The sequence below is a fragment of the Micropterus dolomieu genome, linkage group LG20 (assembly GCF_021292245.1).
Source record: "Micropterus dolomieu isolate WLL.071019.BEF.003 ecotype Adirondacks linkage group LG20, ASM2129224v1, whole genome shotgun sequence".
NCBI classification, from domain to species: Eukaryota; Metazoa; Chordata; class Actinopteri; order Centrarchiformes; family Centrarchidae; genus Micropterus; species Micropterus dolomieu.
In genome coordinates, this window is record NC_060169.1 from 33,530,030 (window position 1) to 33,555,997 (window position 25,968).

General features: G+C 39.5%; 2 protein-coding genes across 5 annotated transcripts in view; one reads left to right on the forward strand and one right to left on the reverse strand.

Moving 5' to 3' along the window:
- Nucleotides 1-3,060: 3,060 nt before the first annotated feature.
- On the reverse strand, nt 3,061-19,439 carry LOC123958635 (adhesion G-protein coupled receptor G2-like). 4 transcript variants are annotated; one of them, XR_006822129.1, is made up of 17 exons: nt 19,180-19,439; nt 17,810-17,902; nt 13,057-13,162; nt 12,753-12,835; nt 12,554-12,623; nt 12,183-12,324; nt 11,356-11,475; nt 9,026-9,148; nt 8,847-8,892; nt 8,609-8,703; nt 7,636-7,751; nt 6,938-7,206; nt 6,723-6,819; nt 6,257-6,386; nt 5,167-5,323; nt 3,590-3,782; nt 3,061-3,309 (listed from the first exon to the last, which is right to left on the reverse strand). XR_006822129.1 is itself a non-coding variant. In XM_046032117.1 (16 exons), exons 1-16 carry the CDS (start codon nt 19,187-19,189, stop codon nt 3,218-3,220), a joined length of 1,749 nt encoding a protein of 582 aa, XP_045888073.1. In that variant the 5' UTR covers nt 19,190-19,439; the 3' UTR covers nt 3,061-3,217. The 4 variants fall into 4 exon arrangements, 3 of the variants coding, with proteins under 3 accessions (XP_045888073.1, XP_045888075.1, XP_045888074.1); XM_046032117.1 differs by lacking the exon at nt 3,590-3,782; XM_046032118.1 differs by lacking the exons at nt 3,061-3,309; nt 3,590-3,782 and having other exon boundaries at nt 5,183-5,327.
- mmp15b (matrix metallopeptidase 15b) overlaps nt 18,560-25,968 on the forward strand; it is a 34,471-nt gene continuing 27,062 nt past the window's right edge. The window contains exon 1 of the mRNA XM_046032116.1: nt 18,560-19,462. Within this exon, the coding sequence (XP_045888072.1) occupies nt 19,343-19,462 (120 nt within the window). The 5' untranslated portion in view covers nt 18,560-19,342. The remainder of the gene's footprint in view (nt 19,463-25,968) is intronic.

Consider the following 25,968-nt stretch of genomic DNA (forward strand, 5'->3'; position numbering starts at 1 on the left):
TCCTTGCATTGCTGCTACCTCCATCTGGTCACAGGCCTCCTCCATGGCTTGGATGAGAGGTACCTCAGCCTGGAGACGGAGATCATATACCTTCCACCACCATGCCGAGAAAAACTCTTCTATAGGGTTGAGGAATGGAGAGTATGGTGGAAGATATAGGACGGTGAAATGTGGATGTTGCTGAAACCAGTTCTGAACCAGAGAAGAGCGGTGGAAAGACACATTGTCCCAGACAACAATGTATTGGTATTGCATATGATCGATTTGACATGCTGCTGTTATGTTGTGCAATTGGTCCAAGAATGTAAGTATGAGTGCTGTGTTGTAAGGGCCCATATGGGCATGGCGGTGGAGGACCCCATTCTGTGTAATGGCTGCACAGAGTGTTATATTACCGCCACGTTACCCTGGGACATTGACTATAGCCCTGTGGCCAATGATGTTTCTTCCCCTCCTTCGTGTTCTCGTCAGGTTGAACACAGCCTCATCTACGTAAATGAACTCGTGCTGGATCTCCTCTCCATCCATTCGTAAAACTCTCTGAAGAACAGTGTCAGGCAAAATTGTGTAGTTCAGTGTAGACCTAGTATACATATTAAAGTACAGTAAAAGATTATGAGACAGTATGCAAGATCACACTGCTAAAGTGAATACATACCTCTGCATAATCATGCCGCAGTCGTTTCACCCTTTTGGAATTGCGCTCGAAAGGCACTCGATAAATTTGCTTTTTTTTTTAGGATGCGTGCCAATGTTGATGTTGAGACCTGATGGATATCGTTGAAACTGGCGTGGTTATTGACAATGTTAGCTTGGAGCTGATTGAGTGTTATAGCATTGTTGGCCAAAACCATGTTTACTATCTCCCTCTCTTGCTGTTCTGTGAACATAGGAGGCCTTCCCCCTTGTCGTTCCTGACCCTCAATCCTATGTAGAAAAATAAAAACGGTATACAATAGTACAGTAATTTCACCGTCAAAGGTAACAGAAGTGCTGATAGTGCATAGAATACAGTACTGTAAGCAGTTACTGAAACCGTGCAGATGTTTTTGATATGATGATATTTTTACAATACCTATTTTCCAGTCGAAATGTTCTTATCACACTTTCCACTGTGTATCGGCTTAGATTTGGCTGTACTCGCAGCCCAGCCTCCCTCAGCGTCAGGCCGTGGTTGACAACGTGGTCAACCAGTGTTGCACGGATCTCATTTGTCAGATTCGGTCCTCTTTGAGCACCTTCTTGTCTTCCTCTTCCTCCCCTTCCTCCTCCTCCTTGTCCTCCTCCTCGTTCTCCTCCTCGTCTTACTCTTTCTCTGATTCTTTCCATTGTGCTTGAAGACCGATGAACTCACCTGCTGCTTTTTATAGTGCTTATACACCTGATTGGTGTGTCTACAATGTGTCTACAAAAGCAAACAAGTGTTTCCACACCTGATGACTGTGTTGAACCAATTTGTTGGACGGTGCTGTAATTTGACAGTCAGTGCTTTGGTATTGCAAGGAAGTGACTTCATGATAGATTTTTGTGTGTAATGTATGTTAAGTGTGTTTAGTGTTTTGCAAATCACTGTGTGTAGAGTTTTGCAACAAGTGTGAGGTTGACAATGTGCTTATAGTTGTGCAAATATGGGCTGATGTTTTGCTTCTTGAGTGTAAGGTTTTGCTAATAGTGTACTACTTTTAATTTTAGTGTGTAAGCAATCCAAAAAAACTGTATATAACTTCAAGTCATACAAAACAACTTTTACATTTGTTTGTTTCCGTGAATGCAAGATATGATTTTAATGTGTTAAACTTTTGCTTTAGTATTATAAATATTTTTTGTTATATAAAATTACTAAATTTACTTAAAATAAAACAACGTTCTTCATTCATCAGTTTCTTATCTTAATTGACTATAGTATAATCTAACATTTGTAGAGATGTACCTATTTACCACAGGTGCATTCGACCCTGACACCTCAGAGTTTGCATCATCACAATTAATGATACCATCTAGTTGGATTCATTGTTACTTATTGCAGGAACTGAAACTGAAACTGAAATCTAACATTTTCAGTCAGTAGTAAAGACAAAATTGGCACCAGGTGGGTCATCTGTACACACTGTGACTATGGAAGAAAAATTAATGAGTAATAATGGTTGCAGGTAGTTAATGTAAAATATAAAGTTAACTATAAAATATGTGTCAGCTTGGTTGACACTACTGTGATGTCATATATTTGAGAGAAAATTGATCAAGGGAGGAACACCTTGATATACAGATGACAATAACAATAGTTTTTGTGTTGTCCTTTGAAGACAGACAATGTAATATCAGCTGTCAAATGTCCAGCAGCCATCACAATAAATGCTGATTCATGGTAACGTTAATGTTAGTCTCCACATAGCCTAATCTAGGTGGCGAATTACCACATATATTATAATTAAAAAAACTTTGAATTATTTTAAACCTTTTAAAGCCTCTGATATGAGAGTTTCTTTTTTACATGTGAAAAAAAAAACAACACACACAAAGCATGTTCGCCATCACCAAGCTGTACATGAAGGCAGAATAGGTGACTATTACAGTTATGTCAGCCTTTAAATAATAATAAAATTAATTAATAAAAATTTGAATGAGTAAGGTTTAAAAAACTGCACTAAAATTAAAACAATGAATGCAGTTTTTACAGTTTTTACCATATTTTTCTCTACCACCCCTAGACAACTCCAGTGTGAGTGGATGTATTTGCACATGTGTCATTGCCACAATACACACTTGATGCATTCTCTGTCTTCCTAAACAGTCATTCTAGAATCTCCTCACTGCATCATTCAATCTTAAAACTTTAACTAAAATCAATGAGAAAACATGTGTCATGCTGTCTCCAAATTCATACTTTTCTGTAAGGAGTTTGTATGCTCTTATCATGTATGCACAGATGTGCACATGATGAGTGAGGTATAAGAATTGCTAAGTATAGAGGATGGATAAACCCCTCAAGTTTTTATAGGCACATTGTGGCATGAGATTAACAATAGAACTAAAACTGTGAGTTTTAGTTCTAACTGCTTTTCTGCTACATTGCTGTACATGAAAACATCATAATCTAAATCAGCAATAATAATGGTAAATGAAAACATAATAATAAAGATAATGAAATAATAAATCTTCCCACCACACACAGTTGCACACAGACGCAAGAAATATGTCTTGGTGTGTCGGTTTAGATTTAGTTGTTGGTGCTCTGTGTTTCTCTACTCGTCTTAGCAGAATTTCCAATCTTTCTCAAAGACATCACAAACCACAGGAAGATGAAGAAACCTAAGTTAAAGGAGAGAAAGAGATAAGAAGTGTGTTAGAGACAGTACAGGAAGTATGGGGATCATGCTAATCATCCAAATGTCACTGATAAATAATCTAACTGTGGCAGGACACTGTTTATCAATATACAAATAGTACGGCCAATATACACTAAACATAAAAGTATGTATCTCATGCACCATTAAAGGATATACATGCATTAAACTAAGCGTTCGCGTACGCAAGATGACTGCCATGCTTATCCTACGTTATGTGTAATTTATGTAAGTGTAATTTATACTTCTGCGTTCAATTGACAGCGTAGGTGACGGCGTAAGCTACGGGGCTACGCCGTCGCCTGACGTGCACTTCCTCAGAAATGTGGGAGGGATGATCCGGTCCTGGTCCGCCCCCTAGTGGATTCATTTAATCCTCCAGGTGCACGCAAAGTACGCAGGCAAGAATGTGACCAATGCCATTTGCGTCGCCTACGCCTACGCATTGTTAAAAAGAAAGTATATTCAGGGCTTTATGGTGGACAGTGGATTTCAATTTTTCACCCTGACATTTGAGTAATCACGTTAGTTTGCAACAGGAATACAAATCCTCAACATGTGTCAGGGTTAAAAATCCAGATACTTTGGCCATTTATTGTGATACATGAAGCTATCCATGTGGCTGTAAAAATTTGTGTTTCTTTATACATTCACAGTGGGAGATTCCCACGGTGGCTTGTATGGTCTGGCATGGACAAATCATTACACTTCCTGTTCTTACCCAAGTTAGAGAAGGTATAAACATATGGAGCAATGTAAAGATTTGATATGTTCAGCTTTCAGTGCACTATTCCACACTATTTTTACCCATCCTGAACATCCCCTAATACATTTCTCCTCATCCATGTCAAACCGAGACAATCAACTTTGCAACGACCTCACCAAAATATTTATTTTATTTTTATTATTATTATTATTATTATTATTATATATTATTGTTATTATATATTTTATATTAGTACTGGGCAACGATTACAATTTTGAATTGTGATTAATCGCATGATTTACTCGGATAAATCCCGATAAATGTCTTTGTTATGCGCAAAATTGAATAATGAATTATAAAGTAGTGTATTGCGCACTTTTAATTTAAATGTACTGCTATATACACAGAAGTGCAATAACATGTGGAACACTTTAAACAAATAAGGGAATACTGCTTTTTACCAGCAGTATTCCCTTTACACAGTAGCAATAAAATATGTCTTGTAAATCTCAACTTAAACATTAATGTAATCAAATCAAATATAAAACCAAAGCTATTTGCCACTGCCAGGGCCTTAGCTTTTATCTAGCTTGTTAAAACTAGTTACCATCAGAGTCCAGCTTTCTTGGGTTATTTTCTGAACAGGTATCTACAAAAATATTTTTCTTTTATCAGGGAGCAGCATAAAGGCCAAATGACTACCTTGTAATTTTAAGAACGTTCCTAAGACCGACATCTTCCCCAATACTAATTAGCATGCAGTGTGTAGCTCTCCACTTTGCTGTAGCATTTGATCGCTTGTCTTGCTTTTGTTTATCTTCTTCTCCCACACGCTGCATCCAATGTAGTCTGCTGACGCCTCCCTCCGCTGCTTGTTTGGGTGGGTGATTTGCAGGCTGATCAACATCCCACCCTTCCTATGACCCATGGTTTGACTGTCGGTGTATTCAGAGCCAGTGAGCAACGGACTTTCAAAATAATAAAAATAAAAACGGCATTACTGTGAGATAAAATATTTATACAACCCTTATACAACCCGCCTTATACAACCCTTCCCGTCATATTTACAGTAACATCACTGCAGGATTGAGCTGAACATGTGGAGGTTGTGCAGACCTTGCAGTGAGTTCAGGATGCAGAAGACGTAGAGGCCAGGAATGGTCAGGTAGCCAAATGAGAAGAAGACCAGGCCCCAGGTAATGCCAAGCAGAATGGTGACTCCCAGCAGGGTACAGATGTCCCGCTTGGCTCTGTCACTGTCACTCTGCCCAAACTGACTTGCAAAAGATGTAAAACGACACAGTAGCAGGTCATAGACAATCACACCAGTTAGAAACAATGAAATGGAGTAGTCAGCACCAAACACCAAAACACTGTAATCTTGAAAACAGCTCCTATCAAGACAAGAAAGCTCCTAAAAATGCAAGGAGGGTTTCACACCAAATCCAGCACCCTGCGACTGTACACCAAGAGGAGCGAGGGAGGCACAGGATGAAAGATCCAGGAGTACATCAGGAGGATGGCCTCCAAAGATGAAGGGCTAAGTGAATACCTCAGGCAGAAGAAACCTGAGGATATTAACAAGGAGGAGGAAGAACCTTCATGGAGAGACAAGCCGCTGCATGGCATGTACCATGAACAGATATCAAGAAATCCTTCCAGCGGCTAGAAAAGGCTGGAGAGGACAGCACAGAAGCACAAATCCTGGTGGCACAACAACAAGCACTCAGTACAAGATTAATAGAGGCTGGAGTCTACCACACTACGCAGGACCCTAGGTGAAGACTGTGCAAGGATGCCCCTGCAGGCAGAAACAGCATCCATAACCAGGTACCTGACATAGTGTACAGGCACATCTGCCATGAGTGTGGGCTGGAAGTCCCAAGGTCAAAAGGGAAGACACCTACTAAAATAGTAGAGAATGACCGAGCTAACATCCTGTGGGTGTTCAAGATCCAGACTGACAAACTAGTGATAGCTAACCAACTAGATATCGTGTTGATCAACAAACAGCAGCAGAAGAAGGCTGCAGTGATAGATGTGGCAATCCCAAGTGACTGCAACATCAAGAAGAATGTATATATATACTACATACACACACACACACACACACACACACACACACACACACAGAATACAACCAGATATAAAGATCCATTTTAAAGACAAAAAGAGTAGAATGCAAAGAGTGCAGATTGATCCGAACCTGTTTGCGCTGGCCAAGGCTCACCACGCGTCGGACCGTCACCCCTAACATGATGACGTTAAAGGCGAACACCAAGCAGAACACTCCCACTGTAGTCACCATCTTCACCGTGTTATTGCCAATATAGCATCTAAAAAGACAGTGGGTATAGATAAAGATTTAATCTCATACACTGCTACATCAAATATGAATTCTGTTATCAAAATGGAAATTCAGTTGACTAAAGACTCAGCTTTATACTTTAAGTATTGCGAGACTTAGTAGATATTCAGTATATGAACTTAAGCCAATCAGATGCTTGGCGATGTGGGGTTTTCTGCCCATGAAATAGACTATATCTGAATATCCCAGCTATTCCTTCTTATAATTTATGATAACTGTCATTACTGTGAGTGGGGTTTGTGTACCAGTTCCAAAAACTTTCAAATACACAGAAACTGCAAATGTGTTCCTGCTTCATCCTTACATTGCATTGCTGTTGGAGTTAGACAAGTCCAGAAAGACACGTCCATACGTGCCTCTGTTTACGATCACCACCAGCGACACGATGACTGCAGGGATACCTGGAACACAAGGATTTATCAAATATCTGAACCTTTAACTTAAAGGGTTCAATTACTCCAAAGTTTGATGACTGATGCTAGCAACTTGTAGTTCCATGGCCATGGCGACTCTACTCACCCCATCCCACCAAGCTGAGTTTGAGCAAGTATCTCCTGACATAGATGTTGAAGACTCTGACAAGGAGAAGGTAGATGTGGAACCCTTCCAGGGCCATCCAGCTGAAAGTGGCCAGCAGGGAATAGTGAAGAGCAAGGGCCATGTAAACGCAAAGCCCAGAGGAGGACTGTGCTGCCACCGACTGACTTGGGAGGAAGTGCAGGTTGAGGAGAATCAGGGCAATGGTGAGGTTGATGTGGACCCTCATAGAGACATCTGCTCTGATCTTTCTGTCAGACAGAGGAGAACTGATCTTTGGTGAATGTTAAATTATGTGCAGATTTCTTGGTTATGTCATGGTGGCAATGAAATTAGGACATGTAAAGGGAAGGAAGAAGGGAAAGATGAATGAGAGAAATATACTGTACAAAGGAGAAAGCAAATATGTTAATAAAGAAGGGAGAGCACATTACATTATAAAGAGATGAGAATAAAACAAAACAGGCAACAAACCGACAAAGACATGAAGCATGGCAAGAAAAAGTTAAAAAAGGGAGGAAGTGGAGAGCTGAGTTGCTGAAGAAGTGATGGGAGCAAGGACCAAGGGATGTTGAAAATACGTGAGGGAAGAGGAGAGATTGAATGTAAGCAGGGATGCCGGACATGAGAAGATGAGAAGAGAGCCATTACCACCAGTCCACCAGGGACGAATAAATGACCTGTTCGTGATGAAGAGCAGAACAGTGATGACCAGGGCAAAAAGAGAAAGACTACAGCCAATCTGAGTGATGAGTGTCAGAATCTTCAGGTCAGTAGGAGGGAGGATAGCATCTACCTGTGGAGAAGGTACAAAGATTACATTTTACAGGAAATGCTGTGGTTTTACCTCATTATATTTATTTGATACACTAGATACTGTATAGTTACTGTTGAAGCAGATTAGGATTTACAAAATATACACGTATGAACAATTAGGGTGCATAGTTAATTAAACTTACCAAATTCATATAATGTAGTTTAAATTTAGCTCCACTCTTCACAACTTCAGTGCTGATAATCTTTTGTTAATTAACCAGTATGTGAATGCATCAATTATAATAATCAAATACAAATGATCATACACCCTTGTGCACCCTTGTGCATAATGACTATTATATAAGTATATATGATATTTATGTAATTGTATTTGTATATTTACATTACTACTTTGTGAGTATAAGATTAATTAATCTACTCAGACTAGTAGTTTGCTGTTTATTTAAATTAAAATTTTTAACAGAAGACGTTTTGTCACAGCACAAAAAGCACAGGTGTAAAAAACAAAACAACAAAACAAATGGCTGAATTCCATTTAGCTGCTTCTGTTTCAGGGTCCAGGTATGGTGGATGCTGGTTCACTATTACACTGTCATGGCTCACTGGGACACCTGAAGCCATCATTAAAGTAAGCTTTAAATGTTGTGCTTTTCCATACTTTGACTTTAACAAAAGTCTACTGTGAATTGTAAAATATTTGTACTGTATTTTATGATAAACGTATGCTATTCTATTTTTTTTTATATTTTTTATGGATGCTACCATAAACAAAGCAGCACACAACCGTTTCAAATGCTCTTCTACTGAATATTCATTTTCAATAAACTTATCACTTTCTTGTTGTTATTGTCTCTCTATAATTCAATATACATTTACCAGGAGCACACCAAAGTATGTGAGGTGGTCACAGGAGCAGGTGATTTGACTTTCATCACGTTCCCACAGGGTAAGACAGCCATTACTGCTGAAGTCTGGTAAGTCAAACAAACAGACGTACAGACAGACAGATCCATTACACTAATTATTGTGTCAGTTTTTAATTACATCAACTCACTGTTGAATCCAACTAATCATCTTAAAAACATAGTGACAGATGTGATGACTAGTTACTCACCACTTGTTGTAAAATTGAAGAACTCACAAGTGGGTTTTTGGGTCTCCTGCGACACAACAATGTACCAGGATTAAATTAGGTTTATATGATATGTATTATGATTTTACCTGAGTTTTGTCGGGTAAATAACACAAGTTTAAAGTAGTGGTAAATGATTTGTGGAATAAAGATGTAGTTACATTTATGCCCATAGTAAGAGTCATGGTGATGTTGACGCGCTCCTGTAGTCCTGAAATGTTCTTGCCGCGCACACTCAGTCCAACCAGTCTGCCCTCATACAGATCTGAGGCTCCCCATGTGGTCTACAGTACAACATACAGTCAATCAAGTAACTTTACAGTGTTTAAAGAAGAAAGCCACCCAGAGATCCTGTTACACTGTTTAATGTTATCAGTTATTTACATTTCTGTCCTTCTTGAGAACTGTTATAAACTTTGCATGTTACCCCAGAAAGCAATGGGGGAAGAGCTCTTCTAATTGAGAAGAGTTGTTGTTCCTAAAAACCTGTCTTGCTGCACCAACTGCATTTGAGGATATTGTATTTAGTCAGAAATGGAAATCTCTTCCTCTTTTGTGAAAGAGTTCTGCATGTGTGACTGCTTCACTTTTTGACAGTGTTTCACTGACATTAACAGCTATAAATGAGTTAAACCAGGAGATACTGTTTAATGTCGTTACTGTTCAGGTGCCAGTTCAATCATGCAGGTATCACTCCTCAGCCTTGTCACTTCAGGTACTGACAGGTATACTGACCATTGTGTTAACTAACAAAAAGTAGTGCCAGGTGTCTATTCACTTTTTACTTTTCCAAATACATAACAGACAGTGAGGCACTAAAATACTTCTCGACACTGTCCTCCTGTGGTTAACACAAGTAACACAAGAGTGTCACCAGAGTGTCATCTCCCATTCCCTTTAAAAGCCAGGTGCGCTTGCATCTTTGCGCGTTGCGCATTATAATTGCGGATGAATGGCCCACTATAAAAAAAAAACATCAATTGACTGATTGAATGACAGACTCGCAGCAGAGAAGGGGATATGTACAAAAATGTGGACGTGATATAAAAACCATCTCTGATCACGAACCCTGTTGCTCTGCAGCTCTGTGGTTTATCAGTGAAGTGTCAGAACTCCAGACAGACAGACACTGTTTTCTATGAAACGTCTGGAACCTCACTGCGCTGCGTTAATATAAACTATGATGAACCCTACCCCCTCTTCCGTTTCTTTGTTTTATGTTATTTTATGTATGTTTTCTTTAACGATTTGTTTTCATGATTTAGAGAGGCTGCTGTCAGTCATTTTAAACGGTTCCATGTGCGCAATAAAGTCCCAACAAATATCGTGGGGTATTTGAGCAGCGAAACAACAACAACAAAAAACTATTTATAAACATGACATGACAGGACAGACAGAGGAAAACTCCAGAGGACAGAGAATTCAACTTTTAGATTCTGAAATAATTTAGAAACTCTGATGGAGCTCATGATTGATCAGTAGGACGACTGCTTTACTCCAGAGAGCTTCAATGTATGAACCTGGACTGTGTGAGACCCTTTGATTGTGTAGAATAACACAGAACATGAAGTAGCATTAGATCCTGACCGATCCTGTCAGCATGTCAGGAGATTTTAGTTATCAATTAAGTTATGCTGCTGTGCCTCGTGCGTAAATGCGCATAGAATCTTTTTTACCATCGGAGCAATGCGCCGTCGTTGACTTTAGACCTGCTTTTTTATTGGTCCGTGGTGCAGTGGCTCTCTGCTGCCTCAAGATAGCGATGCGCCAACAATTTGCCTGACCATCGAAGAGGTGCAAGATAGGGCCCATTAAAATGTAATGGCAAAACTGCTACTAAATACTAAACTCCAAAACCAAAACACAAATACACAACACAGTAAACGAGTCTCTGCAAGTTGATATTAACAGTAACGTTGAAATGAATAGAAACCAATGGCTGCCAAACATTCAGGAAATAATTGAATAAATATTTTAAAATATCATAATAAAATAATAATAAATAAATTTGTTGTGTTTTTGTGATAACATTTAAACACTAGCTTGATTAGTGAGACCATGTATCATGAGACCAGGTATCTTTCTAACAAACACCTGTTCAACCCAATTATCAGAATTTCACCCAACGCCCCCAGCCATGGGGAAAAACTGCAGGTCGAATAGCTGTGAAAAGCACTATGACCATTTTAGTTCTTTGGTTTTCACTTAAAATAAATAAATAATCTGATTACTTTAATTGTACAGTGCTAAGCTATGTTCTAGTGGTCAGACTCAGGAGCATTTCTAGAACATTTTGAATGGGAGGCCAAAGGCTCAGAGACTAGGCCTATCTCTCTAATCAAGCTAGTGAATAATATTGTTTCATTAAAACAAAAAATGGTCTGGTTGGTCTAAAACATGCAAAACCAAGAGTGGTCTTTTAGTTTAAGTTTTCAATTTAAATGTGCTATATATATATATATAATTTTACATAAAAAGTATAGTCTCTGACCCAGTTGGTTTCATGTGAAGTAATCATGCAGAACACAATCGTGTTGTTCGATCCAACATCCAACTCTCCCGGCAGTTGAACGCTCACTGTGCTGTTGGTGAAAGTCTTGTCTAACATTGCCTATATCAGAGGAACAGAGCCAAATACAGCAAGAGAAGTGTTACATGTAAATAATACCTGCAACAGAATAATGCAATCCTCTCAGCTAGATTTCTATCTAACATCAACAACAGTGAAATAATTTACATTTGCAAACAAGGCTGACTGAACACAGGTTAATGTTTATTCAGAAGGCCTGAGCTGGAACATTCTGCTTGCTAAAATAACTTTGAGATCAGTCGCTACCAATCTGGAGTAATGTTCTGCAGCTGACACTGACGTTCCTGTGGAGGGTCAAAGCAGAGAAGATCATTTTTCCTTTGAGGGATCTAGTAATTACCATTAAAAAAACACACATAATGTAATGCCATCCTTTTGGATGGGCAATTCAAACATACTCAACACTATAAAAAACAAACTGGTGAAGAGTTCTTGTAAGTAGTGTTGCCCTGGCAGCCTGCATTTTACAACAAATTCCTCATAGGCATGCAGAATGGATAAACATTTAAATGCATTAATTTGTTGCAAAGAATTATCTGGGAAGCATGAATGTCTGTACAAAATGACACGGGAACCCATGCAGTAATTATCTGGACCAAATGGTGGGCATCGCAGACATTGCCATCCCTAGAACCTATTTGCTAGTAAGGCTAAAAATATACCAGTAAGTTACAGATGTCATTGTAATTCTGACTATAAGCTCTAATCAAGATTAAATATATCCATACCTTACTCTTACTAGCGTGTATAACGAGACTTGTGAAGGGTCTTTGGGGTTTGTGCAGTAGGGCCACCAAATGGCCGGCAGAAATGGACGTAGTCTCATTCACCTCTGTTTCCTCTAGAACTTGTTCTAGGCACTTCACAGCTCTTATCGAAAAGGAACATTTATAACATACGTCATACTGATTAACATGGTTTTCCTTAAAACCTACAGTATCATTAATTGGGGACCACAGAATGCCTTAACCATAAATCTGATTTCAGCCTCATCCCTCTACAAACGTACAAATGTAAAAATCTCATCTTTCATATCTGGAATTACTTATAAACAAGCACACAGAAACATAAATATTTTTGATATAGAATTAATGTTTACCCTTTAGTGTATCCTCCATGATCAACCAACATTTTGTCTACTTGCTCCATATAATGGAGGGCATCTGAAACTGAAAGGGTAGTGTAATAACAAATTATTTATTAATATTCAAAATAAGGAAATACACAAATAGAATATTTCCAAAAAAAACATACATGAAAAAATATTTTACACTTTATGTCATGATTCTGACACTGACTTGACTTTGTTTGGTTTATTTTACAGGTGATGTTCTGAGACTCCAAATACCGGACCAGCCAAAAGAGGAGCCCCCATTTCATCCTGTGAAGTGAAGATTAAAAAAGAAAGTATGCTATGCATAAACATACAGACAAACGCTATAGCCCAACCACAATTATTGATCTTAACTGGTACTACAACAGCTAGTATGTTTACATATACACTTAGGTTAAATAATCAATAGACATTCCTCAGGCCTCAGCATCACTATAGATAACAAAATTAGGTGTTTCTGCCCTAAAGATAATCAAAACATAGCCAACCTTATCATGTTTCCTGAGTCCCGGTAGAGATAAATTTGTCTGAAGAGAATACAGCTGATGTGACACCAGGTTGAAAGCAAGTGAGGATGCTGCTGAAAACAAGGAGCTTCATAGGAAGTTGAAAAAAAAAAAAAAAAACATGTAAATGACACTGTGAGATAAAAAGAGGAAGCAGCACCAGCCAGAAAGCTAACCCTAACTGTATCTACTGTATCTATACTGTAAATATTATACTCAGTGGACACTACACATAATTACTAGATACACATTCAGCACTAAATCATGGTTTTGTTTAGAAACTAGTTTTAACTGAACTGAATTTCATAGCAGTTAATTGGTCGATATACTGACCATCACAGGGTACATGGCTGCACGTCACTACTCCACCAACAGAGGGGAGTAGCGCATCAAAAAAACAAGTGAAAGGGATTTGCATATGTTATGTTTGTATGCTGTTATAACAAGGATGCAAGTTAAAACCAAAGGCTGAAAGAATAAGTAATAGCAAAAAATTTTGTCTCTAACAGGCAAATTGAACTGCATCTCTCCTTCTAGCTAGACCAACAAATTGAAAACCAGGATCTGGATGAATCATGCTCTACTTACTCCCATGATAACACTTTATTGTGACATTCAATGAAGCAAATAAAGAAAATGATCTCCCAACCATGTGCTTTAGATTTATTTATTTATTTTTCTATTTATTTCCGTTGTCTATGGAATCATAAAATGTTTTAACATAATATTAAATGAGCCCTGCGATGGACTGGCGACCTGTCCAGGGTGTCCCCGCCTTTCGCCCAATGCCAGCTGGGATTGGCTCCAGCCCCCCGCGCCCCTGTACGCAGGATAAGCGGTTGACGATGGATGGATGGATGGATGGATATAAATGAACTAACAATTTCTGAAACAATTAAAAGAAATTATTAAAACTCAACAGATTGTTATGAAATGTTATGTCATCATGCATTTTCATAATAACCTGATTTATTAGATATCATTTTTATTTCAGTGTGGATTTTATTTCATTTGGTCATTCTTATTTTAATGCCTCTCTTAAGATACAGCTAATAAGGCAAGCCATTTTAACATTTGTTATTTAAAACTTACTAGTCGCTGTTTAAAAGCTACTAGTACTTATTTATTAGTTACTAGCAACTATTCCCGTTTTAATAGTAACAGTTGATTAGATTCTAGTATTTTTTTTTACCTACTTCTAGTAATTTTTCGTTTATATTTATGTATTTATTTCACAATTATTTATTTATTTTATATTGAACACTTTGGCGGTCCAAAGCTGTCAGAGCCACTGACCTGAAGAAGTGATGGTGATGGTGTTTGTTGGTAGTATAGTCACAGGAAGCTGAATTCAAGCAACCTGTTTGATTCCATGACAGACCTATATGTGTTTATGGACCCAGCTGTAGCTTGTGATGCTGTGCATGCATTCCATGGCTGTGCCTGTGTTTTATCCATCAGAAAGTTTACTGGCTGGGCATGCAGGTGGCCTTCCTGCCAGGTGGCCAGCACCGCATAGAGGCAGTTCTCACTCATGCACATGTTTACACCAATTTAAACATAACACAAAAGTGATGACAATTAGACAATTTGTTACATTCTGCTACTTCTACATCTAAAAAACAGGAATAAATATAATAAAAACATCAAATTGGACCAACACTGAGCGCCTAATTTCATGTGACCTCTATTTAAGACTTTCCTCACAGTGATAGTGGAGGAAAGGGGGCAAGAGAGTACATAAGAAAGAAGACATAAGGTGTGATATGGATGAGTACTTTTGGCCAAATGCAGAAAACAAAGATTAATCACATTAAAAAACACAAGATGGCGCCAGCGCCTTAAAGACGTCAGATATCATTCCATATGTTCAGACTTTCATTCAATATTTTCAAGGTTCATTCAATATATTCACACACACACACACACACACACACACACACACACACACACCATAATGATATCTTTTCAGTCATTTTAACTATCAGTGAATCTAATAACAAACGCTGCATGATACATGTTTCAAATCACCTTAGAAGTGCTGAAAGTAGCATGCTACAGTATACTGTAAAAAACAGATTACGCTGTTTTCACATAAGGCAATACGCTTGCATTATCCAACCTTTACAGAATCTATCATTTCCATAATATCTATCATATATGTAATCAAGTTGTGATCAATGAAGACATCTCCAATCACTTATGCAAGAAATAAATGTTTACTGTACTGTACTGTATTTTACAGTATTGCAACATATAGGTTTGTCTAAATGTAACAAATACTATAACAATAATTATGGATGGTAATCATGTAGTGTATTTACAGCATTCTATTGAACAAACTGTAATCATTGCAGTGGTCCTCTGTGGCTCTGTTTGTTACAGTACTAAGCTACTTGCACTAAGGTTGCCTTAGCGTGGTGAATCTGAATCAGGCACATGAAACAATAATGCATACATGTATAATAAGCAAATGTTTCAGTGATGATCAATTACGAACAATGAGCATAGTGATAGTAAAAGTTATTTTAACAATAGAGAAGAAAATTGTATCCAAAGTTATGCATGTACTTTGTATGAACTTAATGTATGTCAATGCGCAACATGTCTTTCTACATGTTTTTGTTGTACTCTGTCAATGTCAGATGTTATATGAAAAAAGGTCCTTTTTGATTATCTGCTGTGTTTTTGTACTGGGAGTGGTGAAATATTACCACAGAGTTTTGTCAATAGTACCATAGCAACAGAAAAAAAAATGTCAATTAGTAATAGTTTAGTTTAGAAAAATAAAGCCTACTGAAGCATATTGCAACACTTCTGGTTCATATCTGTGACATCTACTTTTAATTAGCATAAGCCATGCCAAGAAAAATGCCAAGTTACTTCACAGACAACAGTAAAAAAAATAATAAAAAAAGTTTAAGGTCATTGTGTTACGTTTTTTTGTTGGAAGACAAATGTGTTCACCAACTAAGGAAAACAATGAGTACAGTATTAAAACTCTGATCAGGATGTTGTTTGTTTGCGGGGGATTCCCCTGTGTATAGAAGGGTAATGCCAAAACAGCTGAGATCACTGGTGTGGGGGCAGGGTTGATTGACGTTAGCCTCTGGGGTTTGATCCTACCTGTGACAAACCATCAGACTCCTCACCTGGATAAAAAGAGGCCAGTGAAGCAGAATGACTCACACACAGCAGGTGTTGATCCTTATTGTGACTAACTAAACCCTGGGTGATCAAACCACACTCTCTATTTGTATTTCATATTATATACTAAGGGATGGGGATTTCCAAAGGTGTCTCTTACTCTTACTTTAAGCTACATGTTTGCTGATCTAGTGCTGCTTTTCACCTCCGTTGCATTTCAAGCCTTGTTTTTTCATTTGTACACACTTACACATAGGTGTTATTTACACTGGGGACGCTGGGGACATGTCCCCATTACTTTCTGAAAGCATTTGTTAAAAATGTTCTGAAAATACCTTGCACTGAAAACATGTAAACCGGTCTAATGAAAATACTTTGAGAAAAGTAACTTAAACTAAAAAAAGCCAGCAGCTGATTACTGCATTGTATTCTGTTATAATTTTACATTTATGAATTGTCACCTGCCAGCTGACTTTTTTGTATTGTTTCCTTTTCCACTATAAATTGGAGCAGAAATTGTCCCCAGAATGCAGGAAATGAAGTGTTTAATGCTCCAATTTTCTGGGATAGGACCCCAGACCTCCAACTCATATATTTCAGAATTTCCTATTTCTTCCTATTAATGTTAAAAATCTTCTCGTCTTGTTCTCGTGCATCGTCACGTCTCGTGATCCAAGTATCATCACACCCCTAATCTGAGCCCTAATGTCCCCACCACCCAACACAAAGTGATGCTACTGCACTTACATCTGAAACACTAGCTGAGAAACATTAGAATTTACTACACGCACTGAGATTAAAATATTGTGACTATTGTGTGTGTTCAGCAGACTATGGCACCTCATTCCCTGTAATGACCTCAGGCCACAAAGATCAGTGAATGGTTTGGGCATACTGCTCTGTAATACTGAGCAACAGTAAGTGCATCAATGGTGAACTGTCAAGAAATCTGTCCTGGGCCTGATGGCTTAAGACCATATGGACCCTGAGGTCCCCATGCTGAGGGGGTTTGAATGCATGACACATGCAATACCAACATATGCCTCTTTAAACCTTTTTTGTGAGTCCTCAATGAATAACAAATGCCCAAACATGAATTACAGAAATGTATATTGATTATTTAATAGCTGTTACGAGTCCACTGGTTACATAGACACCCCACAAACTCCATCACACAGACGAAGCAAATGACAAGGACTGCCTGAGAAACTAAGATTTTTCTAAACTAAACTAGGCTACCTTATTTCTGATTTCCAAGTGATTTAAATATACATGCAGTTAATGGCGCAGTTGCTTATTATTGCTTACAAACATGAAAACAGACATAGAATAGATGCCATTGCAAACATGAAACGCAACCTCCTTGTGTGTTTGCTGTTGTATATTAGTGCAAATGTCTGTGTGCCCGAAGGGAAGTTACAACATTACAACATTCCCATATGGTTAATGATTTATGAGTTTATATCAGTTTATCAAACATGGTTGTTTTCAATGTCATATCTTATCAGTACTTTCCTGTTATATTCAGATTATGTGAGCGCGCGCGCGCGCGTGTGTGTGTGTGTGTGTGTGTGATGTGGTCTATCACCTCGGTGTGGTGGAGCTATAAACACATGGGGGGGAGGGTCATGCTTGCTGGCTTCTACTTCGGGCTTTTTCTCTGCACCCTCCCCTCTTCCACCTCCATCCGTCCGGTTGATAAGAGCATTGTGGTGGTCAGTTGAAGTCAGCCACACAAAGCCAAGACATTGCCGGATATGGGGTGCCATCAAAATAAAAGACAAAGTAATCACATCTGAGAGGAAACCTTTTTTAAAAAATTACTTTGAACTGTCGATTTAAAACAAAGACATGCCGTTTGCAGTTAACAGCAAAGGGATAATGTACATTATATGTGTAAAATGGTTTGATCAAATAAGCAATAATGTTTTCCATGAGCACCCATAAACATTTTAAGCTTTTTAATTGTTAATATTTGTTGTAACATGGACAATATTTGCGAAGAAGATAAGTCAGACTTTTGATGGGTGAAAATCTCTCATGGGAGAAGTCTGCCCTTGAGGCTTTCTACTTGGTTAGGTTTAGGCACCAAAACTAGCTTTCTGTGGCAGAAAGCCATTAAAGCAAACTCGTGTGTGAGAAAACAACCTTTTCTGTAGTAGTTTAACATATCTCTCTTTACGTCTAGGCTATTTTCATTATCTCCAGAGCCGTATATGGTTACAACAAGTTTATTTTGAAAGTCAGGACAGGAAGACATCGTTCCCGCGCTGTCAAACTTGTCGCTGGCATCTTCACGTTAGGTGCCGAAACACCACGAACAGCGGACCACTGTCCGTCCTGCTCCTGTAGGGAGACAACAGAGCCACTCACTTAGGACAAGACTAATAGCAACTAGTTAGGGACCGGTTTCAGAGAAGATTTCCCCTGGGAAAAGGGAAAACTGGATATAGAGGGCAGACAAACCGTCAAATAAAATGTTTACAAATGAGGTCGCGATCTTAAACAGCCGTGTTCCACACGACATTGCCGGGCGCTAAATTACTGCTGAAGGAGTCGGTCAAGTGCGGTGAACTTTGGGCTTATTATTTGGTTCTTGTTTTATAGTTTGCAACTTTCTCAGGGTACCTTCATTTGGCATTATCACGAGAGGATGTTATTTGCCCGGTCGGTGGTGAACATGTTGGCAGCAACTAATGTACTGAAGCATTTCTGCGGGATCCCCGCTCTGCTGATAGTTACTTAGACATTGCTGGAGAGGCGGCGGCGCTTCGGTAAAGTGCACTTTCAAGGTTAGCTACTATTTAGGCAACGACTTTGATGTTAAGTAAACGAGACGCGCGCTCTCGTGGGTAACTCCCGCTAGAGATAACAAGGCTGAGTAACTGTCAACGGCGTAAAACTGTAAAACATCAAGGAGAAAGCTCACGGGCTCGCTTATGAGTGAAGACAACTCACCGACATTCATGGAGAGTTAGACTGTAACGCTGTTGTAGCTGGGGAATAGTTTACTGCAGTCTTAGTTTTACCGCATAAACTAGCAATACTGCGAGTCACAGACATCGCATTACACCGTCGAGACTGAACCACGACGGACGAAGAGTTCAGCCGGACCAGGACCATGGCCTCCACCTCACGGGACAGCTGCCTCTGGTTGCTCTGGAGACGAACCTTCCTCGCGCTGTCCGTGTGTGCGCTTGGGGCGCGTGGAGTGGAGGATGACGGCACCTTCAACGCAGAGGTAACACAGCAGCAGCGCTAATATTACTGATAAGAAAGAGCGAAATAATGCTCGTTATATACTAGCTGCGGTGAAACCAGAAGCAGCAGAGGTTAGAGACGACGTTACGATATTTACAAAAACAGTTTTAGCACTGCACCCTTCAGACTAGAAGACACGGTGTCAAGCAGCGGTTTGCTTCCACAAAAAGCTGGGATTCACTATTACATCAGAAAGAGTACAATTTGACATGCTCGTTGCTCAAGGCAAATAGATTCAAATATCCATATAACCGTGCTATTCAAATGGTATTTCTCTGGTAAGCAATGTAATGTAACACTTCTTTATATAGGCTAGCCCATAGTTCTTTAATTCTTTGTATATAGTTTATATAGCCTATGCTTATTCAATGGTTATTTTTGTGTGCCTAATGGTAATGGTTTCAAACAGGACCCAGCCAATTAGAATCGATGCAGGACTACCCAGTGCACAGCATCTGGTTTATGTTGCAAATATTAATTACATTATTATTATAATATCCCTTACCACACTCTTATGTCCCAGTCCTGAATGGTCAGATAAACACAAAAGCAAAGATATTGTTCCCCATGGGCGCTTGCACTGATTGTCACTGTTTAGTGAATTATTTGGGATCTGACTGATTCTTTCAGTAACCTCCAGCAAGATATCCAGTGGGGTCTGTCATCATGTGGCTAGTTAGGCTATTGTTCGTAATGCTCCTAAGGTCTTTAGACCCCTAAGTGTAAGGTTGGAACGTGAGCGAGCTTGTCTTGCTTGCTTGTTAAACCTATCCAGCAGTCATCCAGCACACTTGTTTGTTTTGAGAGGCAATTTAAGGGATAAGAGCGGATTTTAACATATAAGAAGGTGATTAGTGGTGCAGCACGTGTTGTTTGACAAGACAGACAGACAGAGATTCCACCAGGTCATTAGAGGTGAGCTTGCATTACCAAACTCAGTGACCAGGGGGTCTGGGTGTCAGTCAGGTTACAATATATTCTGATGGGGTATTAGCATAGCTGTGGTCTGTGTGTTTGTGTGTGTGTGTGTGTGTGTGTGTGTGTGTGTGTGTGTGCGTGCACGCTAATGTGTTACTAAGACAAGAGATGGCAGGTTTACACAATCTGTGGACCATAGGTGTGGACTGATGAGAAATTCCTAAGCACTTGTTACTAAATGTGTTTATGTGTGTGTGTGTTAGTTGAAATAGTTTAACAATTGTGTTACCCATGTTTGTGTGCTCTTGCAAGTGGAGGCTTGTATCTGTTAGATTTAAGCACAACTACAAGTGTTACTCGAGGTAGGGGTAGGGCTGTGCAATAAAACAATAATGATGATTATTGCGATATAATGTTCCTCAATAACAGTATAACAAATGTTCAATAAATGTTTGATTTAATTCATTTTAATCACAAAAAATAGGAAATTTGTCTACTAAGGTATTTATTTTGTTGACAAAAAATGACTTTAAAAAGATTTTTGAGTGTTGTACTTCAGATTTGTTAAGTGATCCAGTTTTTGGCATCAAGTGTTTGTCATGTTTTTCACTTAGGAGCCTTTAAACGTGAATAAATTATGATTTGAAATTTATCATGATAATTATTGATATTGAATGAACCAAAAACTTTTATCGTGATAACATTTGTGGCCATATCGCCCAGCCCTAACTTGAGGCCTTAAAGAAGTCATGCTGTTTGCTGTTTGTTTCCTTAAGGGTCTGTGAACCTCCACAGTCTGCACACTAATCTTTGTGATAGGGTAGACTCTGCTTTTATGAAGTCACTGATGACCATACTTTGTCTCTGTGGCTGATGAATGCTTCTCTGTAGAACAAGAGCTATACTAGAGTTTATATAACTTTTAATGTGTGAGCAGAAAAAAGGCTGGAATATATACAGTATAAAATAAAGGACAGGTAAGTGAGGAGGACTTGATAATCAACATATATAATTACACAACATGTACTTTGTCTGGTTTGTTCCAAAGCGTGTAACTCTAAAGCAAACCCAGATTATGTTGGATTGTGTTGATACAACATTATACACCTACTCTGCCATTTATTCACATACTGAAGTACATCATCTAAACTTCAATGCGCACAGAGATGAACAGAGAAAGTTGACGGCAGCAGTCAGTCTCAGCTGTGCGGCATGTGATGGCTGAATGTGACAGCTGTTCTCTAACTGAGACACACACCCACACACACAGTGCACATGCATGCTGGGCCTGGAACTCCAAGACATCTTAGGAAGTACAATAGACCCTCTTGTCTGAAGAGAGAGAGCTCTGAGAGGGAATGTGTGAATTGGAGAGAAAGAGGATGACAGAGCACAGAAAGCAACATGAACATGATGAGACAGAATGAAAAAAGCGTGCAGCAGCAGTAACATATTGCAGCACATAACTTGACAAATTTCCTTCTTCTTCTTGTACTTGTGTCCATGTAATCTGCAGCGTGCTGTCTCTACACATTCCAACCCCCCCCCCCCCACCCCACCCCCGCTCCCCTGTGATTGGCTATCTCCATGTCCACCATGGAGCAATCTCTGAGCGTGCATTAGGGTGATTGTTCATTTATTTATGTATGTTTAGGGGGGATTTCCTTTGTTTTGCAAAATTGTGTGTGTTTTTATAGGTCCTTGGATGCTTTATATGTCTGTCCATATTTGTAGATTGTTGTCTTGCATGCGGAAAAGGCATGTCTATTTGTCTCTCTAACTGTGTGTGTGCTTCAGAAAATCTTCAAATTGAACAAATGAAATTCTCTTCCTCCCGTCTGTCTGGGTGTCTTTCCTTTCTCACTACTCCATTTACTTATCCATCGTCTTGGTAGGACGTTGGGGGGGGGTTAGAGATGGCAGAGGACCAAGCCTTGGAATAAATGCTCTGTTAGTATCTTGGCTGACATTGTGGTGGACACACGCTCTCTCTCTCTTTCTCTCACACACACACACACACAGACACACACACTCCTGGCAGGTTTTACAACTCCTTGTATATTGCTGGGTCTGGTTTTGGCAGGTAAGCTCAAGGACTCTTTGAAAGACCATTTAATACACGAGGCCTAGTGTGCACGCGCACCCACACACTCACACGCACAAGCACTCCCCTATTTCTCCTGTTGTCTCAGACTTGCTTTGTACTGAGCTGATGAGGGAAGGTGAGCAGCCAGACTGAAGTGCTTTACTGTTCTGGACGATGGGGTTGAGGGGCGGCAGGAGTTCAGATGCCACCATACATCTTCCCAACAGCACTGCAGCCCTGCCCTTGTGGTCGACTGCAGCCTGTTGTAAATATTTGCTGGGAAGGGACCGAGACAACATCAGATGCTGGATATACACAAAGACACACACATCAACAGACATGAAGGCATTTCCCTTTTTCCTTTCTGTTGCAGCAGTGACCACCATGTGGAGATGCTGATCACAGAGGAGCGGGGAGGATGTGGATGAAATGCGAAAAGACGCATGCTGGAGATTACGCAATAAAAACTGAAGCTATTAGCTAGTAGCTTGGGCTTTTCTTTAAATAGCCTCTCATTGGAATTCTAATGGGAATTGCAATTTTACTCGACAGTTTCTCCCACAGTGTCTGCTGTGGTTGGATGACTGTCAGTGGGTGCATTACAGCAAGTGCTTTGTTTTCATCTTCATTCACCGTGAAACATGAACAGCATTCGCTGACGTGAAACAACAATCAATACAGCTCATTGCTAATAAGCTCATGAAAGATTTTCTGCCTTTTGTGGACATGCTCTTTGTCATTCAGGAAATTCAGTTATTTTCTTCAACCCTCTAACCCTCAATCTAGTGGAATCTAACAGAACACAATTATCATTTTTCATTTTGTTCCACTGTTGAATGCACATGCAGCTGTTGTGATGAAGTCAAAGTATTCGGTAAGGTGCGCTCTGAATACTTGACACTGAACAATTGGCCTTTTACTAAAACCAGCGACGGTCCAGTCATAGCTTAGCAACTGGAACTGGGTTGTTGGTGGTGTTTTCCTATTTATGGTGTAACAGTGAAAACATGAAGTTACTTGAGATGAAAATAATGTTTTGTGAACCCTGCCACCTCCCTAAACTGTGTTTGTGAGCTTGTGTGTGTGTGTGTGTGTGTGAGAGAGAGAGATTCAGATCTTGTTTCAGGAAGTGCATGTTTGTGAGTGTGTGTGTATAGTTGTGTGTCAGCTTGTTTGAAGCTTCCTTATCTAAAGGCAGAGGTGGGTCAGTGTCATGTCCAGTTCAGCATTCTCTACTGTCCCTTTTTTTTACACTGGACCAAACAATGCCGGCATGCTATCTAAAATCGCACTCTGGGGCACTAGAAGCAAAAGAGGCGTGATGTGTAACACAACAGCGTCGTGACAAAATATATACGCATCAGGCAGCAAAATTGCTTTCTAAACAATAATAATGATGTTTGAACTGAGTGTTGAGGTGCTTTTGCTAGCCGTGCACACACTACTCTGCAAATGCAAGCAAAGTTGATGTACGTCGGACAACAAGATGCGAACAATGGTGGATTTGTGCAAGATCAGAAATATGTTGAAGGAGACACGTCCAGACTCCAGTACACATATTCAATGAGCTGATACAACCAGTACATCCATTGCCAGAAAGAGAAAGGTGAAACACAGAAAGGGAATAATGGCAAATGTATATATACTGAGTTCTTTTTACAGCTCTACACCTACAAAAGACAATAATAGAGCTGTAAATAACAGGCAGTTAGGATAAGATAACACTTTATTGATGGAAATTAGGTTTTACAACAGCACAAGACAAAACGCCATGCACAGTAACATTGGGTAGGAAAAGAATAGAAGAAGGATGGGGATAAAAAAAACATTAAAATAGGTAAATGTACCTATAAATGAAAATCTTAAATTAAATCTAATAAAGTAAAAATAAATGTGCTTAATGTGCAAGACTGACTCCCAACGTAGTGCAGTTCCTCATATTGCTGAGAAAGGTAACTAGGTGGAGTGGTATAATACAACATAATACATTATCATGTAATGTATGTTGTGTATATAATGTATATGATAATAACTACAGGAACTACTAAATATTAATAGTGCTACTAGTATGAAATGTAAAAAAGAAAAAAAAGGGAAATTACCATATATGTAGCCGGTAGGAAGTGTATAGTGTAATAGTTCTGAATTGTATAATAATAATAATAATAATATACTGTCATGATAGTCATAAAGTGTTTGAACATTGTTTATGGTGGAGTGTGTCTGCCTCCAGACTCTTCTAGTCTGACCACCGAGCGGGCCTTCCTTACCAGCTTGTTTAGTCTGCATGCCAGCATCACCAGCTTCGATGCCACCTCCACAATACACTACGAAAAAATACAACCACCGGCTACCATAGACTGATCTTCAGTAGCTTGTTGCACACGCTGAATGATCTCAGCTTCCTCAAGAACAACAACGAGACACCGAGGTACCTGTATGTGTCCACCACCTCTATGTCCTCTACCTGAATGGGAACAAGTGCTGGAGGCTTCCTCCTCCTACGGGAGTCAACCAGCAACTCTTTTGTTTTTTGCCGAACTCCTCCTCCTCGTTTTTCCTGATGCATCCAACAATAGAGTCAGTGGAGAACTTTTGGGTTGTGGCAGGAATTGTTGAGGAAATTTGAGGTATACTGCGTGAAGATGAAATGTGATTCCTCTGGTTGCACAGGTGCTGCTGATCACCACCTCAGAGACGCTGCCATCCCAGCTGACATACAGTGGGTACGGAAAGTATTCAGACCCCTTTAAATTTTTCACTCTTTGTTTCATTGCAGCCATTTTCCAAAAATCAAAAAAGTTCATTTTATTTCTCAGTAATGTACACTCAGCACCCCATCTTGACAGAAAAAAATAGAAATGTAGAAATTTTTGCAAATTTATTAAAAAAGAAAAACTGAAATATCACATGGTCTTTCCCTCGATTGCAACCAGTCGTCCTGTCCCTGCAGCTGAAAAACACCCCCACAGCATGATGCTGCCACCACCATGCTTCACTGTTGAGACTGTATTGGACAGGTGATGAGCAGTGCCTGGTTTTCTCCACACATACCGCTTAGAATTAAGGCCAAAAAGTTCTATCTTGGTCTCATCAGACCAGAGGATCTTATTTATCACCATCTTGGAGTCCTTCAGGTGTTTTTTAGCAAACTCCATGCGGGCTTTCATGTGTCTTGCACTGAGGAGAGGCTTCCGTCGGGCCACTCTGCCATAAAGCCCAGACTGGTGGATTGCTGCAGTGATGGTTGACTTACTACAACTTTCTCCCATCTCCCGACTGCATCTCTGGAGCTCAGCCACAGTGACCTTTGGGTTCTTCTTTACCTCTCTCACCTTTGACCTCATGATACTCATTTGCTCTGACATGCACTGTGAGCTGTAAGGTCTTATATAGACAGGTGTGTGGCTTTCCTAATCAAGGCCAATCAGTATAATCAAACACAGCTGGACTCAAATGAAGGTGTAGAACCATCTCAAGGA